Consider the following 13,773-nt stretch of genomic DNA (forward strand, 5'->3'; position numbering starts at 1 on the left):
ACCTTCTCTACCAGATACAACATAGTTTTGTCTTTTCATGCTGCTGTCTGTTTTGCTCGACGTCGTTCTCAATTGCCAGTCTTCTGCCGTTGGGCACTCTCTCCCCTTCTCTTCCTTCTCTCCTCCTCCCCTTTCCATATATTCCGACCACCCACCTCTTCTCCTTGTTTGTGCAGTGATCCACCTGGAATTGTCTCTGAATCATTCTCGGCGGTCGACCTACCCAACGTTCGCCAATCGCTGTGGAAAACGCGCGTTCCGTCGCCCTTCATGTATAGGGCAGCCTCAAAATGACTGAAACAAGCCCTCCGCCAGAAGCGCAACGCTTCGGCAGATCTCAGACACCCGAAAGTCCGCGGCCCGTTCATATTCCTGAGCCTTCCAACATTCCTGTCCTGCTGAACCAGATGGACCCGGTCTTTAATGACACTGCGACCTATAACATCCCACATAATCAGACTCTTTCTCCTTACTCAGACTCTGCTCGCGGCGTGCATGAACCCAATTCCGAAGAGCAAGATGCTGTGCAGAACTTCCTGCGAGGCGCCGAAGAGGAGAATGCCCGCTTAGAGCGTGGTGGCGCGCAGTTGCCAGACACAGGCGGCCAGACGGCGCAAAATGATGCGACCATAGCAAGCAATCTTCTTTCGGCCCTTGCCAGTCATTCCGCGCATCAAGCTCTTGAGTCACATGCAAACGCTTCCCAAGCTGCTCCTGGCCAGACCCATTCTGATGTCCCGCAGCCTGGCAATGAATCCTCAATCAGTGAAGCTAATGCCAACCCAAGCCATGGAGAATCCTCCCTTCAATCACATGGTGAACAAAATCCCGAACAAGAACCCAGCGTGAATCCCAATACTCAATCAAATACAGGTGGAGTAGATTATCAATCGCTACTGGACACTATTTCTCAAGCTGCTTCTACTGCTCCTCCCGCGGACTCTGTTTCTGCTCCAGCCACTGCTCCGCCGGCTGCCGACCATGGTTCTTCCCTTTCATTGCCTCCAATCCCAGGTCTGCCCCCAAAGCCGCCGGTGCAGGCGAGTCTTCCAGAATCTCCTGATTACTACACGCTTCCTAACTCCAAAAGCGACGTGCGGGAACAATATCAGTCTGTGAATCGCGATGCTCTCAAGACCAACGGCGCGGAGCCTGCCATGCCCACGCAGGTGCAATCCATGATCCAAAATTATCCTGCCCATGCCCCAGGGACCTGGGAACAGAACACTGCACTTGTGCCCCCCACCAATCCAGAAGCCGGCTTTGTTGGTCACCCGATCCAGCCGCCGGAGCCTTCAGGGTCGACGGAATCCACTGAACGCCCATGGAGCCCTAGAACTCAAACGTTGTATGACCAGTTCCTGGAGGATGAGAGGAGATATGTGACGGAAGGCATCTGGGACAGATTTCCTTTGGGTTCTCGCTTGTTTGTTGGGAACCTTGCTTCCGAAAAGGTGACTAAACGCGATCTTTTTCACGTTTTTCACAAGCATGGCCGCCTGGCCCAAATCTCCATCAAACAAGCTTATGGCTTTGTCCAGTATCTAGAGGCCTCATCATGTCAAGCCGCGCTCCAAGCGGAACAGGGTTCGGAAATCCGCGGACGGAAGATTCGTAAGTTTTTGGGTTTCGACAAGCTGACTTCAACTGACATGTTCTAGACCTGGAGGTTTCGAAGCCCCAGAAGAATACGCGAAACCAAGCCCAAGGAAATAAACGACGACGTTCGCGCTCGCCAGACCGCGGAACTGCGCGACAGCATGATCGCTATGGTCGGCATGACTTTCGTGACGACAGAAACAGACGCGACTATCGGTCAACTCGCTCTCCCTCGCCCAGGCATTTTCGTGGTCGAGATGATTACCGCGGAAACGCGCAAAGCCCCAGATTCGCCCCCGACGGAAGACAGGGTTCACCATATGCCAGTACATTTCCAGCAGCACCTCCTGTGGCGTACGATGATGAGGCTACCCTGCCACTGCCGCGCAGAGATCCACGAGAAGTGCCGGACGTACAGATCTTGGTCCTCGAGCCTTCGGTCGCGCAGAGTTTTATCAATTGGATAGAGCAAGGGTTTCGGGCCAAGGGGTTACGCGCATCAACCATCTGGCTCAGTCCGCGACTTCCGTTGGCTGCTGTTGTCAAAAGACAGATCATTGAAGGCGTCCAAGCCGTCGTGAAGCTGACCCAGAGCAACCAATACAACAGCAAGATTCCTTTGCAAGTATTTGACCGGACCACCGGGGCCTCGAATGTCAACTTCAACGAATACGTTGATCTTGATGTCCCCGTCGCCGCCGACATTGTGCTTCACGCACGACAGAAGGAGCGAGGCATGCTACCGCCTCCTCCTCAAAACTTCCCGCCTCCGCCAAACTATCCTCAGCTACCATACGGTAATCAGCCGCCGCCTCAATATCCACCTCAAGCACATCCGCCATACGGACCAGCACACCACAGCCCGCCTCAGCTCCAGTATGGACAGCAGCCTCACTATCAACCCCCGTTACAAACACCAGTACCTCCGGCCACTGCAGCACCCAATCTGCAGCAGCTGCTGGCGAATCTCCGTCAACCCGGAGACCCGCATGGCAGCACCACCGAAGCGGAGCGAAATACGGCTAATCTTGCATCCCTTCTCGGTCGTCAACCCGGACCGGGGCAAGCCGGGGCGTACCCTCCACCGGCCGCTGGCGCTCCGCAATATCCGGTCCCGCCACTGCAGCAGCAGCAGCAGCCGGCGCCAGCGTACGGCAGCGTTCCAGCTTATGGATCTGGACAGCCGCCACAGCAAAATGTGCAGAACATCATGGAGACCCTCGCCAGGTACAATAGGTGATGATGTTGTTGTTGAATGTTCACACTGTGTATGTTGCATCAGATGCAGCATACACTAGATCGATCGACAAAACTTCAAAGTGTTATGCATCGCCAGGCTCAACAGATGCAGACAGAGCCTTGAGGTCAATCATGCAGTGGCTTTGTGGGTCGGGCTTTCAAATCACGAGAGAGAGAGACCCCCCTGAAACTGAAAGAGTAATAGAAGACATGACCTTGTCCACCTGCAGTCAGTCAGCACTGGACGTTCGAATGTTCGGGGAAGCATGCCTGCAGGCGCTGTGGACACTCGGACAACACAGGCCCTGTGAACTTATGTAAGAGTCTAGACAGACGAAGATCAGCTATGTACCTAGGTAGCTAGGTAACTAGGTAGCTAGGTACCTTAGTCAGGAGATAGCTGGGTAAGGCACTGTAGCTAGACCTCATGCCAGGTAGTCCCAAAACCAGGAACGCTGAGCACTGGCACTGGCAGCCTCAAAAGTCGCATCTCTGGTGTACAAACAACTCAGTTACCTACCTAGGGTACTACCTATTAGATTGGTTCGAATGTCTCGTCTCCCAACCTGAGTGGTGTGGCCACGGCCTAAGCACTTGGACTATGTATCTAGACTGCAGTCCAGGGTAGTGCCGAATATGTCGTCGTCCTTTACGACTGAAGATACCTTATGTACAGTCCCCTCTCCACAGGACCGACGAAAAAGTGGACATAACATATACGTGTGTGCGTCTGATGTCTATTTGCATGGCGAATACTAGTATCCACATGTGCTCTGCTCTGCTGTGCTGTACTGTGTCGCGCAGTGCAATGGAAACCATCCCTCAAACTAATAACATGCCCTTCAAGTTCGAAGCGACCTGTTTGTACCAGAAAGATTGGTGAGTACCAAAGACTCTGGCAAACTCCCCGTCTCTCGCTCTCTCTGCCCGCTGAATGCTGCTGATGCTAACCTATACTGCTGCTGCTGCGGCTTCTGACTTGCCGTTTCTTCGTAAAATCATATCATATCCTTCATGACCCGGGGGTGTACATAAGCTGTGAATACATACATTCGAATACCTATTCATTGGTGGTGGTAGTAGGAGTAGTAGTGGTGGTATTTATAATGGCTGGGGCCAGTGGGGTTCTTGATGGCGTGGCTGACCTGGTCAGACCAAGCTCAGCTTTCTCAGCAGACTGGGAAAATGATTTTCGCCCTCGAGCTGCTTTTGGATGCCCGCGGCGACCTGACTTTGGAGCGTTTCGGTCTCAATATGTCCTAGGACCGTTTCGTCGTAGTATTTGTGCAGGGTGCCTCCTTCGGTCCAGATGCGGCGTAAGGTCACAACAGTAGCGAGAGGCGAATAGACCTGGTATTCTTCCTTTTCAATCTGCCGTAACCGTTCCAGCGAGGTATATGACTTTTCCCACGTGGAACCGGTCTGTGCTTCGTACTCGGCCAGAATCTCATGCGGCGTCGCGGTGAACGAGTGGACTATCAGGGTGGCATTTCTGGACGCATTGTTGTTGACGAGCGCGGCGACGACAAATTTGCCGACACTGCCACAGAGGTCAGCAAAAGGTAGTCACACTTAAGCCAGTCACGGTCGGCTCGTACTCTGCCATGGCGGTGAAGCTGACCGGCCCGTCGCCGTCGCCTAGTAACACGGCCTTTTTCGCCTTGACGTCAAACTCGCCCAATTCGGGCCGGGTTTTGAAGGTGCCGAAGTATAAGTCGCTGTAAGGACCCGTGACAAGATACGTGTGTTCGAGCCGCCGCATTGTCTTCATGTGAGCCCGCACTTTCAACTTGAGCTGGTGCGGCGGCTCTCGCGCCGACTCCGGCCAGTATTCAATGTCGGTGCCATATTCGGAGGCAAAGAACCGGCGCACACCTGCTTGCTCGGCCCAGGTGATGAGGTTGATCTGCTTCTCAATGCCTGCTCTGCCGACACACGACACGATGGTATCTATGCCTGTTGATGCAGACACATATGTCAGCGCTTGGCCTGACACTCACAACCACCATCTGCGAAATGAAGGTGTACAGCCCCGTCTCCCACGTATGGCATGAGGTGTTTTGCTTTCGCTCCTCATCCGGCAGACGCTGGATGTGAGACATACCTTCATAAGCTTTCTTAACCGCCCTCTCACTATCCAAACCCCCAGTAAATATTTCCACGCCCCATGCTTCCAGAGCCGCAATGTCTTGAACTTTTTCCACCAACGTCTTCTCACTGGTCAAAACACATATTCTGTCAAAGTTGTCTCTGGCATCGATAATCGCTCGTGTAATGTACGTTCCCACCGTCCCCGTAGAGCCAATGATCAGGATGTTCCGGGTCTCTTGCGCCGTTGTGTACGGCTGCATTGCCTCTCCACCCCCGTCCACGTCGACAGGCGCTCAAGTCGATCGGTCGGTCGGTTGACTTGCCACTATACCCAACAGGAACTCGAGACAGTAGTAGTGCTGACAGATAATGGTGGTAACGGTGGTCCACACCCGTCATAAAGCGGCCCGGGACAGATTGAATGACCAAACCACTACTTTGTAAGCCAGGCACAGGTCCCCAGATCTTCTGACTGGCTCCGGCAGGTGATTAGAGTGCTGACGGTGGACTCGGAGCGGGTGCTGACTTGATCGTCAGGAGGCTTCGGGAGCGGGTGGTAATTAAAGGAGGCAGGACATCAATTGGATCGTCGTAGATGGAGTAACGGCAGAAGGCAGGTACGGTATTAGGAGAAGGTCGTACTATTCAAAGGCGAGGTCATCTGGGCAGGAGACTCAGCGTAGGAGGCAGGCTTCACCGTGCTGTCAACGGTCGACTCAACTCGAGGGAACTCGCGCGGGGGATTGATCTGAAAACGAGCGTGGTGGGTTATGGCCGGTCTGATTAGGCTTTCGCAAGGCAGAGAGAAAGGAAAGATATCTGTACACCACTCATCGATCGAGATTTGTAGAGAAAATATAAATATACAAGAGCAAGGTGCCGGAATATGGGACTTGACGGAGGTCCCACAGGACAGTATTTTAAAGAAGCAGTCTTGCGGGTTGTTTGTATATCGACGAGTCAGTCAGTCGATCACTGCAGCGCATGGCATGGCGTCTGGCGTGTGCCATCATGATCCGCCATGGGGGGATGTCGTGCGATGGTCCGGGATCGAGACAAGGATTCTCCGACCAGGATCATCCACCAGCATCCGTGGCCTGGTCGTTCGCTCGTTGCTGGTCCAGGGCTCTGGAGGGCTGAACCTGAAGGAAAAGAAAATACCTAATATCTACAATGTTGTACCTCCAACTCGGTTGCGTCCAGTTGACGCATGGTCTTTCGAATGTACTGTGTCCCATTCAACTCTCCCAGATACAAAGACGACAAACGACGGGCATCCTCATCATTACGATCATCTAGAGTACCTAAGTCTTCGGGATACCAGCTGCATCATCCTCGCATGATGCAGACACCCGCTTCTGCACAGGCTTAGACTCCGCCCTACGCGCACCCCGTACCCGAGCCATGCATCACTGGGCTAAGGAGGCCGGTAGCTAATATTGATCAGCACATACCCATATCCGCATTAATGGCTACAGTGCGCTAGACACGTTGGACACGAGATGGAACGCTGGCACGTGTGCTTCATTCATACAACTGCCGACAGAGAATATACTAACTTCTCATTTGCTTCGTGGTTTGAGCTGAAGCCAGGGCCGGGCTTTGCGCCATGTCACAGTTTCATCGGGGTGAGAAGCACGAATCAAGCATCACAGTTGCTATAACGGCTGAGCATGTTCTGCTGCCATGAACAAAGTCCGTGAGATGTCTACCCAAACATAGTATGCAAAGAAGTATTCAGAGGTTCTTCAATCAGCCATGCCAACCAATCCGCCCGCCCTGAAACGACTGCATCAACCAAGCCACTCAGCTTGGATTCAGCTCGAGCGACTCGGACTCTTGCCCGAATCAGAATGCATATGCCCTCGTACCACCTCTTGTTCAAGTCGCTTCGTTCTGTACAGCCTGCACGCCGTCCAGTGAAGATCCCTTTGCCAAGGTTAACATTGGCCTTAGTGATAGCCGTGTCGTGCCCGATGTGTCGTCTAACAACCACCCTTCCAGCCGTCATCGTCCACGCCAGCCTTAATCGAGGCCCTGGTGAAGTCCCAATGCCTCTTGTGCATCAGCCCCATCGGTCAGCTGCTCCACGGCCATCGTGTCTCAGATGTGGTGCGCGGTGATGTGATAAAATCTCCTAAGTAACATTGCCAGTGGTATCGCCAACCTCTAGTGTTTCGTCATGAAGGACCTATTGTAGGTCATCGATGCAACGAATGACGGATATCACGATCTGGCCTCGAAGTATTTCAGCGCGGGCGGATGGGCGGCCGTCACTAGATACCTTTCTGTGATTGCAGCTGCCGTGTAAGTGTGCCTGCTTGACCCTAGCATGGCCTCAATAGATGATGACGCTGTGATAGTGGACCGAGGCAACCGAAAGACCCGTGCGACGGGTTCGTGTTCAAGCTTGCTCCAGGCATGCGTCAGCCGGGTGTTCAGGACCGGCATTGCGGTCGTGCTGTGAACACCACAGAGCCATGGCTGTTGAGAAACCAATAAGGAATCGACCATCCGCGAGTCGGCGAACCCTGAGACGTTAGGGGGCGCAGCGTGTGCGGGTCAACTTCGAGTCGGCAGAGATATGGCTCTCTGGTTCAACCAGGAAACCTCCTTAGACGTCTTTTCAAGTGCTCCGACTTCGTGAGAGATAGTCTCAGGGGCGTGTTCCGGCTGTTCTGGGTCTGCAGGAGAATATTGCTCTAAAAGAACATGCCGTTGACACACTCACTCGCTTTTGTTGCGTTTCGATAGCAAGTTCAAGGCGCTTCCAGCAAGGATAAACCCACATTGGTCTTTGCTCAGAGTATGCTTGACTGGAATAGTGAAGGTGTCTCCATTGGCCTTCGTAACTCGAAGCTTGACTTCACCTTTTCCGCCATTTTGCAACACGTCCCAAAGGCCTTCGGTGTCGACTTTGTCGCATGCATCGATTCGGTCGTAATCTTCTTTGTTCGCAAACGTCAACGGCACAACACCTTGCTTCTTCAGGTTGGTCTCGTGGATACGAGCAAAGCTCTTGGCCAAGATGATCTTGCCTCCCAGGTACCTTGGTTGTAGAGCCGCATGTTCTCGGGCAGACCCTTCGCCGTAATTGTCTTCAGCCACCACAAGCCAGGGTTGTCCATTTTCCTTCCACTTCTTCGCAAGGTCCGGGATGGATGACTTCGAGCCATCACTGTCGTAGGCTACATTGGTTTCTCCCGTCGCAGCATTGATGGCTCCAATCAGCGTATTTTCCGCGATATTAGGAAGGTGGCCTTTGTATTTCAACCAGGGACCGGCCGCTGAGATGGTATCGGTGGTGCATTGTCCCTTGACCTTGTACAGAACTTTTAATCCTTTCAATTCGCCTTCTGGGAAGGGCTCAAAGGGTTCCAGCAGAGCTAAACGGTCAGATTCAGGGTCCACAACAACTTGCACGCTCGGATCGGGCTCAGCAGACGACGGCAGGAATGCGGGATTCCCGTTCGCGAAGCCAGAACCCGGCAGTGCTGCACCTTTGGGTGGCTCGAATTTAAATTTCTCGCCAGAAGGTAGCGGGATCTCGTCGGTCATCGGGTTGAAGGAGGTAGACCCAGCATACGAGATGGCGGTGACGACTTCGGGAGAGGCCAGAAAACTCATTGTCTTGGGGTTCCCATCGTTTCGACCAGGAAAGTTGCGGTTGTAGGAGCAGATGATGGCATTTTCTTCGCCCTTTTTGACCCCGTCAGTGCGCTTCCACTGTCCGATACAGGGTCCGCAAGCATTGGCGAGTACAGTCCCCCCAGCCTTGGTGAAAGTCTCGAGAGTCTTGTTGTCCTCAAGCGTGGCCCGAACCTGCTCACTGCCAGGGGTGATGAAGAAGTCCGACTTCGGCTTCAATCCTGCAGCCTCGGCCTGCTTGACCAGGTCCTCTGCCCGTGTCATGTCTTCGTACGAACTGTTGGTACAGCTGCCAATAAGGCCAGCCGAAAAAGTGTCCGGCCATTTGTTCGTCTGCACGGCTTCCTTGAACTTGGACAGCGGTGTGGAGAGATCAGGGGTGAACGGGCCGTTGATATGAGGCTCAAGAATCGACAGGTTGATTGTAATCTCTCTATCATATTCGGCACCGCTATCCGCTCGCAGGAAGTTGTACTGTTCCGAGCCGTACGCGATGCCCTTGACGGCGTCGACAATTGCTGCTCGACCAGTAGCCTTTAAATACGGAATGTGGTTCTCGGAAAATGGAAAGATCGAGGTCGTGGCTCCCACCTCAGCTGGACAATCACCCGTTAGCCGGCCATACACAAGAATAGACAGAACATAACTCACCTCCCATGTTACAGGTCGTAGCCATGCCAGTGCAGCTCAGAGTGTCCACTCCAGGTCCGTGATACTCAATGATATAGCCGGTACCGCCGCGGACGGTAAGCAAACCTGCAAGGTGAAGGATCAAGTCTTTTGGCGAGGTCCATCCACTGAGCTGGCCCTCCAAGCGAACTCCTAGAATCTTGGGAGCTTTCAATTCCCAAGGAGCATCAACAAGCGCATCAACTGCGTCAGCACCACCGACGCCAATGGCAATTGCTCCCAACCCTCCAGCATTTGGTGTGTGACTGTCTGTACCCAACATCATCAAACCAGGGGCGGCATAATTCTCCAACACTGTTTGGTGTATGATACCGGCGCCCGGTGGCCAAAATTCGATTCCATATTTTTTTGCAGCAGATTCGAGGAAATCGAAAACTTCCTTGTTCCCAGCTATCGAATTGGGAAGGTCGGTGTCTGCGCCCTTTTCTCCAACAATCATATGGTCGCAGTGAATGCTCGCCGGCACCGCCGTCGAGGGGAGATTGCAGGTCATGAATTGCAAGATGGCCATTTGGGCAGAAGCATCCTGCATGGCAACTCGGTCAGGCTTGAGCTTCAGGTTGGCATTCCCGCGAATGTTTTTGCCATTGTCGGTGTTGGTCAACAGGGACTCTTCGGGGTTGTCAAGGTGGGCATAAAGAATCTTCTCGGCGAGGGTAAGCTTGCGAGGCCCAAGAATGGATCGGACCTCCTCGAAGTTCTTCAGGATCTTCTGGTAAGGAGGGACTGCTGCCTTTCTCTTCGGCGCGGTCGGGGTCTGAGCGTGGACTGCGTATCCCCGACACAACGCTCTGCGAGCAGAAGCGCAGCATCCAAGGTCAAGCGGACATCTCACTCGTGCAGGCGGTGCCCGCTGTAGTAAGACAGACATCTTTGGCGTCAATGCCGAGTAGAGGGGGGCGACACGGACAGAGAGATCCCCTTTGTTTTCGAGCAAACGAGCGACCGCGACAAGGTGAATGAATCACTGGACTAATTTTTTTCTGCTCCAGCTCGGGGTAAAAAGCGGGCCGAGGCTGCGCACCAGGGCGCCAATCATATGGTTCTGATTATGGATGGATCTACATTGTCGACACCAGTACTATGTACAACTGTACCGGCATTCATAAAAATCGTGATGAATCGTGATGACACTTCCTTCGCATCTGCAGCTTCGGAACAAAGTTGATCGAGGAGAATTTACAAAAGTCATTGATGCCAGTGCTTGCACAAAAAGAGCCGCCAGCTAAATCACCCCCAAGCTTTCCAGCCCTGCAGTCCCGGTACCAGTGGCAGAAGCATGTATAGCACCACCATCATGGGATACCTAAACCCTTTCGCCTCAATTTGAATACAACAACGTACAGGCATAAAGTTGACTTTGATTCCGCCTCCATGACGCCAATATCACCGCAGTCAACTCATGAGTCCTCTTGTTCCTCCTCAGCAGCCGTTCTCAATTCGTAGGCCAAATCATAACATTCCGCTAGCAGATCATTGACGCTCCCTTGCCCTTCAGGAATATCTTTGCCAATTTGGAACTTTCCGTCCACACGCATGTTATCGATGGAGTTGAGTTTCATGCTGTAGGGGTACAGTTCGCGGGGGTTGGACACGCCCCCAGCCTTCTTGACCTCGATCAGACATCTCCGTAGGGTCAAAAGTTGGTTATAGATGGGGAGAAGGGCCTCCGACACCGGTTCTGACGCGATCAGAAGCTGGTAAATATAGGCATAGCCTCGACGGATGAGATAGAGCAATGTCTGGGACAACCAGTTAGTACTACGTCTCAGAAGGAAGGACTAGAATTACCCTTTGAGCATGCAAATCCGCCGGATGACCCTCGGCATCGAAGAAGTTGCCGTCTCGCCTTGAATCATCGATCCGATCTAGTTTTCGTTGCCACATAAACAAATCGGTCTCGCGAAGCGACCACGCTTGTGTCATAGTTAAACGGTCCAGTTGGTTCCGGATCTCGATGAGTTGATCGTAGATATCTTGGAATCTTTCATCAATCTTGCCTTTCCTGTTCATAGGTCAGTAATGTCGCGCAGACGCAAAAACCTCGAGGCACATACCTTTCCTCAACCATATCCGCAAAACGGAGGCACCTCTCGAGTAAGGGAACCACAAGGTCCTGTCCAGGAGACGTATTACCCGACTCGTCCGGCAGCTTGCCATCTTTCATGGTGGATCGGATCTGAAGCAATTGGTTGCGTAGTTCGTCCAGGTCTTTCTGACTATACTGTAATTCTCGTAAGCAGATCGACACGCACATAATCCTAGACGTTCAAACCTTGCTTCTCGTGTTCAATGCTGCAATCGCCCGCAGAATGGAAACCAATTTCTCCCAAGTGGGAGTCATCTCTGGGGACAGTGTGGCGAGGAAATCCCGCAACTCTTTCAGCATGGCCTTACAGACCTCCAAACGATGTTGTATTCTCGTCAACAAGTGATGAGAGTATTTATCTTTCCCATTCTCCAAAGTCGCCTCCATCTTGGCGAGGGTGTTCTCCAGGCTCCCAAGGTCCTTTTGGCTGTAGAAAGCCGCCTCTTTCAAGTGGTGGCAGAGACGGGTGATGGTGCCTGTCATGGCATACAGTGCAGGCGCTTCATGGTTGCGCCCGATGGCCATGAAAAATAGCGAGATCAGCTGAAGGCAGTCATCAAGAACGGTATCGACGCGGTTCTGGACGAGGCGCTCCGAGCCGCGGATTTCATTGAGGATGGAGACCTGCTCGATGACCTGCTCGTACAGTGGAAGAACATCCGAGGACTTGATATACGTGCTTTTGTCCTGCTTCAGAAGGAGCAACTTGTCTCTTATCAAGAGCAGTTTGTCCAGGATGGGTTTCTCTTGCGGGCCCACGGGCGCATTCGTGATGGGAGAATCGGACATGGTGGGAATGACCATTCAAGGTGTGCAGGAAGATTGGAGGGCCGCGGGGAATTTGCAGTTACAGCACCACGGTAGTGTCGAGGATAATAGATGTCGCAGCGGTTCAGTGGGTGTGCAAGATGGACGGCGTGATGGTGTGCTCTTGATGGGTGGTAGTAGTAAGGTAGGCTGTTATCAGGGCAGGAACCGCGAACTTGAAATCCGGGGATTGTTCACCTGCAGTCTTGTGAGGTTCAGGCTGCGGTAGAAGCTGCTAGCTACAATACTAGTAGTATTCTGCTTCGTTTGCGGGCCGCAGTTACTGTAAATGAATAGTGGTTCAGCGGGGGAGGCAATGATTATTATGCCACTAGCATCCTAGGTACACAGCCGGCACTGCAGCACACAGCCTGAGTCAAATATGCACGAGAGCATCAATGCAGATGGTACCTGCGCACCAAGGCACCCGGTACTTTTCTCTCTATTAATCTATAGCTAAGCAGTCATCCTACAATTGATATGCCTACCTGGCAGTATGGCACTCACTGCATTGTTTCTGATTTCTGACGGGGATACTTTGCATCTGTTCGTTTGCATTGCGGTGAGTGCGAATACCTAGGTAGGTATCTGTGACCTGAAGCTTAGATGCCCCTCGCCTTGGCAGTACACTTCGATTCACCTGCTGGTGTCACTTTTACTGGCCAGAACCCCAACTACAACGTTGTACTATCGCTGGGCAACCTAATTGCTCCTTCGCGGGGGTGCCTGGGGCCTCGGGCTTCTTAGGCACCTGCCTAACCCCTATTTAGTACCGGCTGGGGGTTAAGGACTCCTTGGACCTAGGCCAAATGTGTCAGCCTTGTCTTCTACCTTATTTTATTGCTGCAATGTTGACGCCTCGGAGCATCCATGACATGGCCCTTCGTCGTTGGAAGCGACCAAGGCTGCCGTGCGCTGAGATGCTTGATTCCACTGGTGGAACCGCTTTGTCCCGAGGATATTCCAGAGTAAAGAGTGTCCTGTAAAGTCCAGAAAGGAGTCTCACAGAGTCTGGCAATACTAATACTAATCCAAATCGTAAATGGTCGGGACTACTGGAAGCAAGACGGCAACATAGAAACGATTTACAACCCAGCTCCGAGTCAGGTAGGACATTGGTCCCTACTAAACCTATAGCAGCAGCCTCGACCAGTGCACCATACCAGGTAGTCTGCATCAGGTTGGTTGTGTGCACTGTTAGAATCGGCCTACCACAAGTACCACAGTAGTCAAGGAGCCTCAAACGGTATGACCTGCAAGAACACGATTCGCACGCTTAATCCCGCTATTCGACGTGGCCAGAGTGTTGGTACGGCAAATATAGTGATACATAAACGTTGCACAGTTCTGCATAGTTGCCATCTGATGTTGATCAGCAACCGCACTGCACACGACACATGCAGTTGAGTGGAAGGCTTCCTTTGGTTGACCGACAGCTGTGAAGGTGCCTGCCACTCACTCTCCGCGTACCGCATTAGGATTGGCCCTTCCTCAGCTTTTCCTCCGTCCTCTACGAATCGGATACCAAACAATTCCCCCTACACTCAGCAGAGCATTTGCAATTCTATGAGTATATTGACTTCAGAGTTGCTGCAAGTCTCTGCGATCGG

General features: G+C 52.7%; 4 protein-coding genes across 4 annotated transcripts; 1 reads left to right on the top strand and 3 right to left on the bottom strand.

Annotated features, from left to right (window-relative positions):
- Window positions 1-47: 47 nt before the first annotated feature.
- On the top strand, window positions 48-3,602 carry HMPREF1120_03749 (uncharacterized protein). Its single transcript, XM_009157832.1, has 2 exons — window positions 48-1,614; window positions 1,662-3,602. Exons 1-2 carry the CDS (start codon window positions 291-293, stop codon window positions 2,837-2,839), a joined length of 2,502 nt encoding a protein of 833 aa, XP_009156080.1. The 5' UTR covers window positions 48-290; the 3' UTR covers window positions 2,840-3,602.
- On the bottom strand, window positions 3,328-6,202 carry HMPREF1120_03750 (isoflavone reductase). The gene is made up of 3 exons (XM_009157833.1): window positions 4,943-6,202; window positions 4,437-4,794; window positions 3,328-4,378 (listed from the first exon to the last, which is right to left on the bottom strand). Exons 1-3 carry the CDS (start codon window positions 5,187-5,189, stop codon window positions 3,988-3,990), a joined length of 996 nt encoding a protein of 331 aa, XP_009156081.1. The 5' UTR covers window positions 5,190-6,202; the 3' UTR covers window positions 3,328-3,987.
- Window positions 6,203-6,432: 230 nt separating this feature from the next.
- HMPREF1120_03751 (aconitate hydratase, mitochondrial) lies at window positions 6,433-10,222 on the bottom strand. Its single transcript, XM_009157834.1, has 2 exons — window positions 9,229-10,222; window positions 6,433-9,173 (listed from the first exon to the last, which is right to left on the bottom strand). Exons 1-2 carry the CDS (start codon window positions 10,136-10,138, stop codon window positions 7,657-7,659), a joined length of 2,427 nt encoding a protein of 808 aa, XP_009156082.1. The 5' UTR covers window positions 10,139-10,222; the 3' UTR covers window positions 6,433-7,656.
- Window positions 10,223-10,254: 32 nt separating this feature from the next.
- On the bottom strand, window positions 10,255-12,480 carry HMPREF1120_03752 (uncharacterized protein). The gene is made up of 4 exons (XM_009157835.1): window positions 11,543-12,480; window positions 11,325-11,491; window positions 11,059-11,272; window positions 10,255-11,009 (listed from the first exon to the last, which is right to left on the bottom strand). Exons 1-4 carry the CDS (start codon window positions 12,158-12,160, stop codon window positions 10,668-10,670), a joined length of 1,341 nt encoding a protein of 446 aa, XP_009156083.1. The 5' UTR covers window positions 12,161-12,480; the 3' UTR covers window positions 10,255-10,667.
- Window positions 12,481-13,773: the final 1,293 nt, after the last annotated feature.

The sequence above is a fragment of the Exophiala dermatitidis genome (assembly GCF_000230625.1).
Source record: "Exophiala dermatitidis NIH/UT8656 unplaced genomic scaffold supercont1.3, whole genome shotgun sequence".
NCBI lineage: Eukaryota > Fungi > Ascomycota > Eurotiomycetes > Chaetothyriales > Herpotrichiellaceae > Exophiala > Exophiala dermatitidis.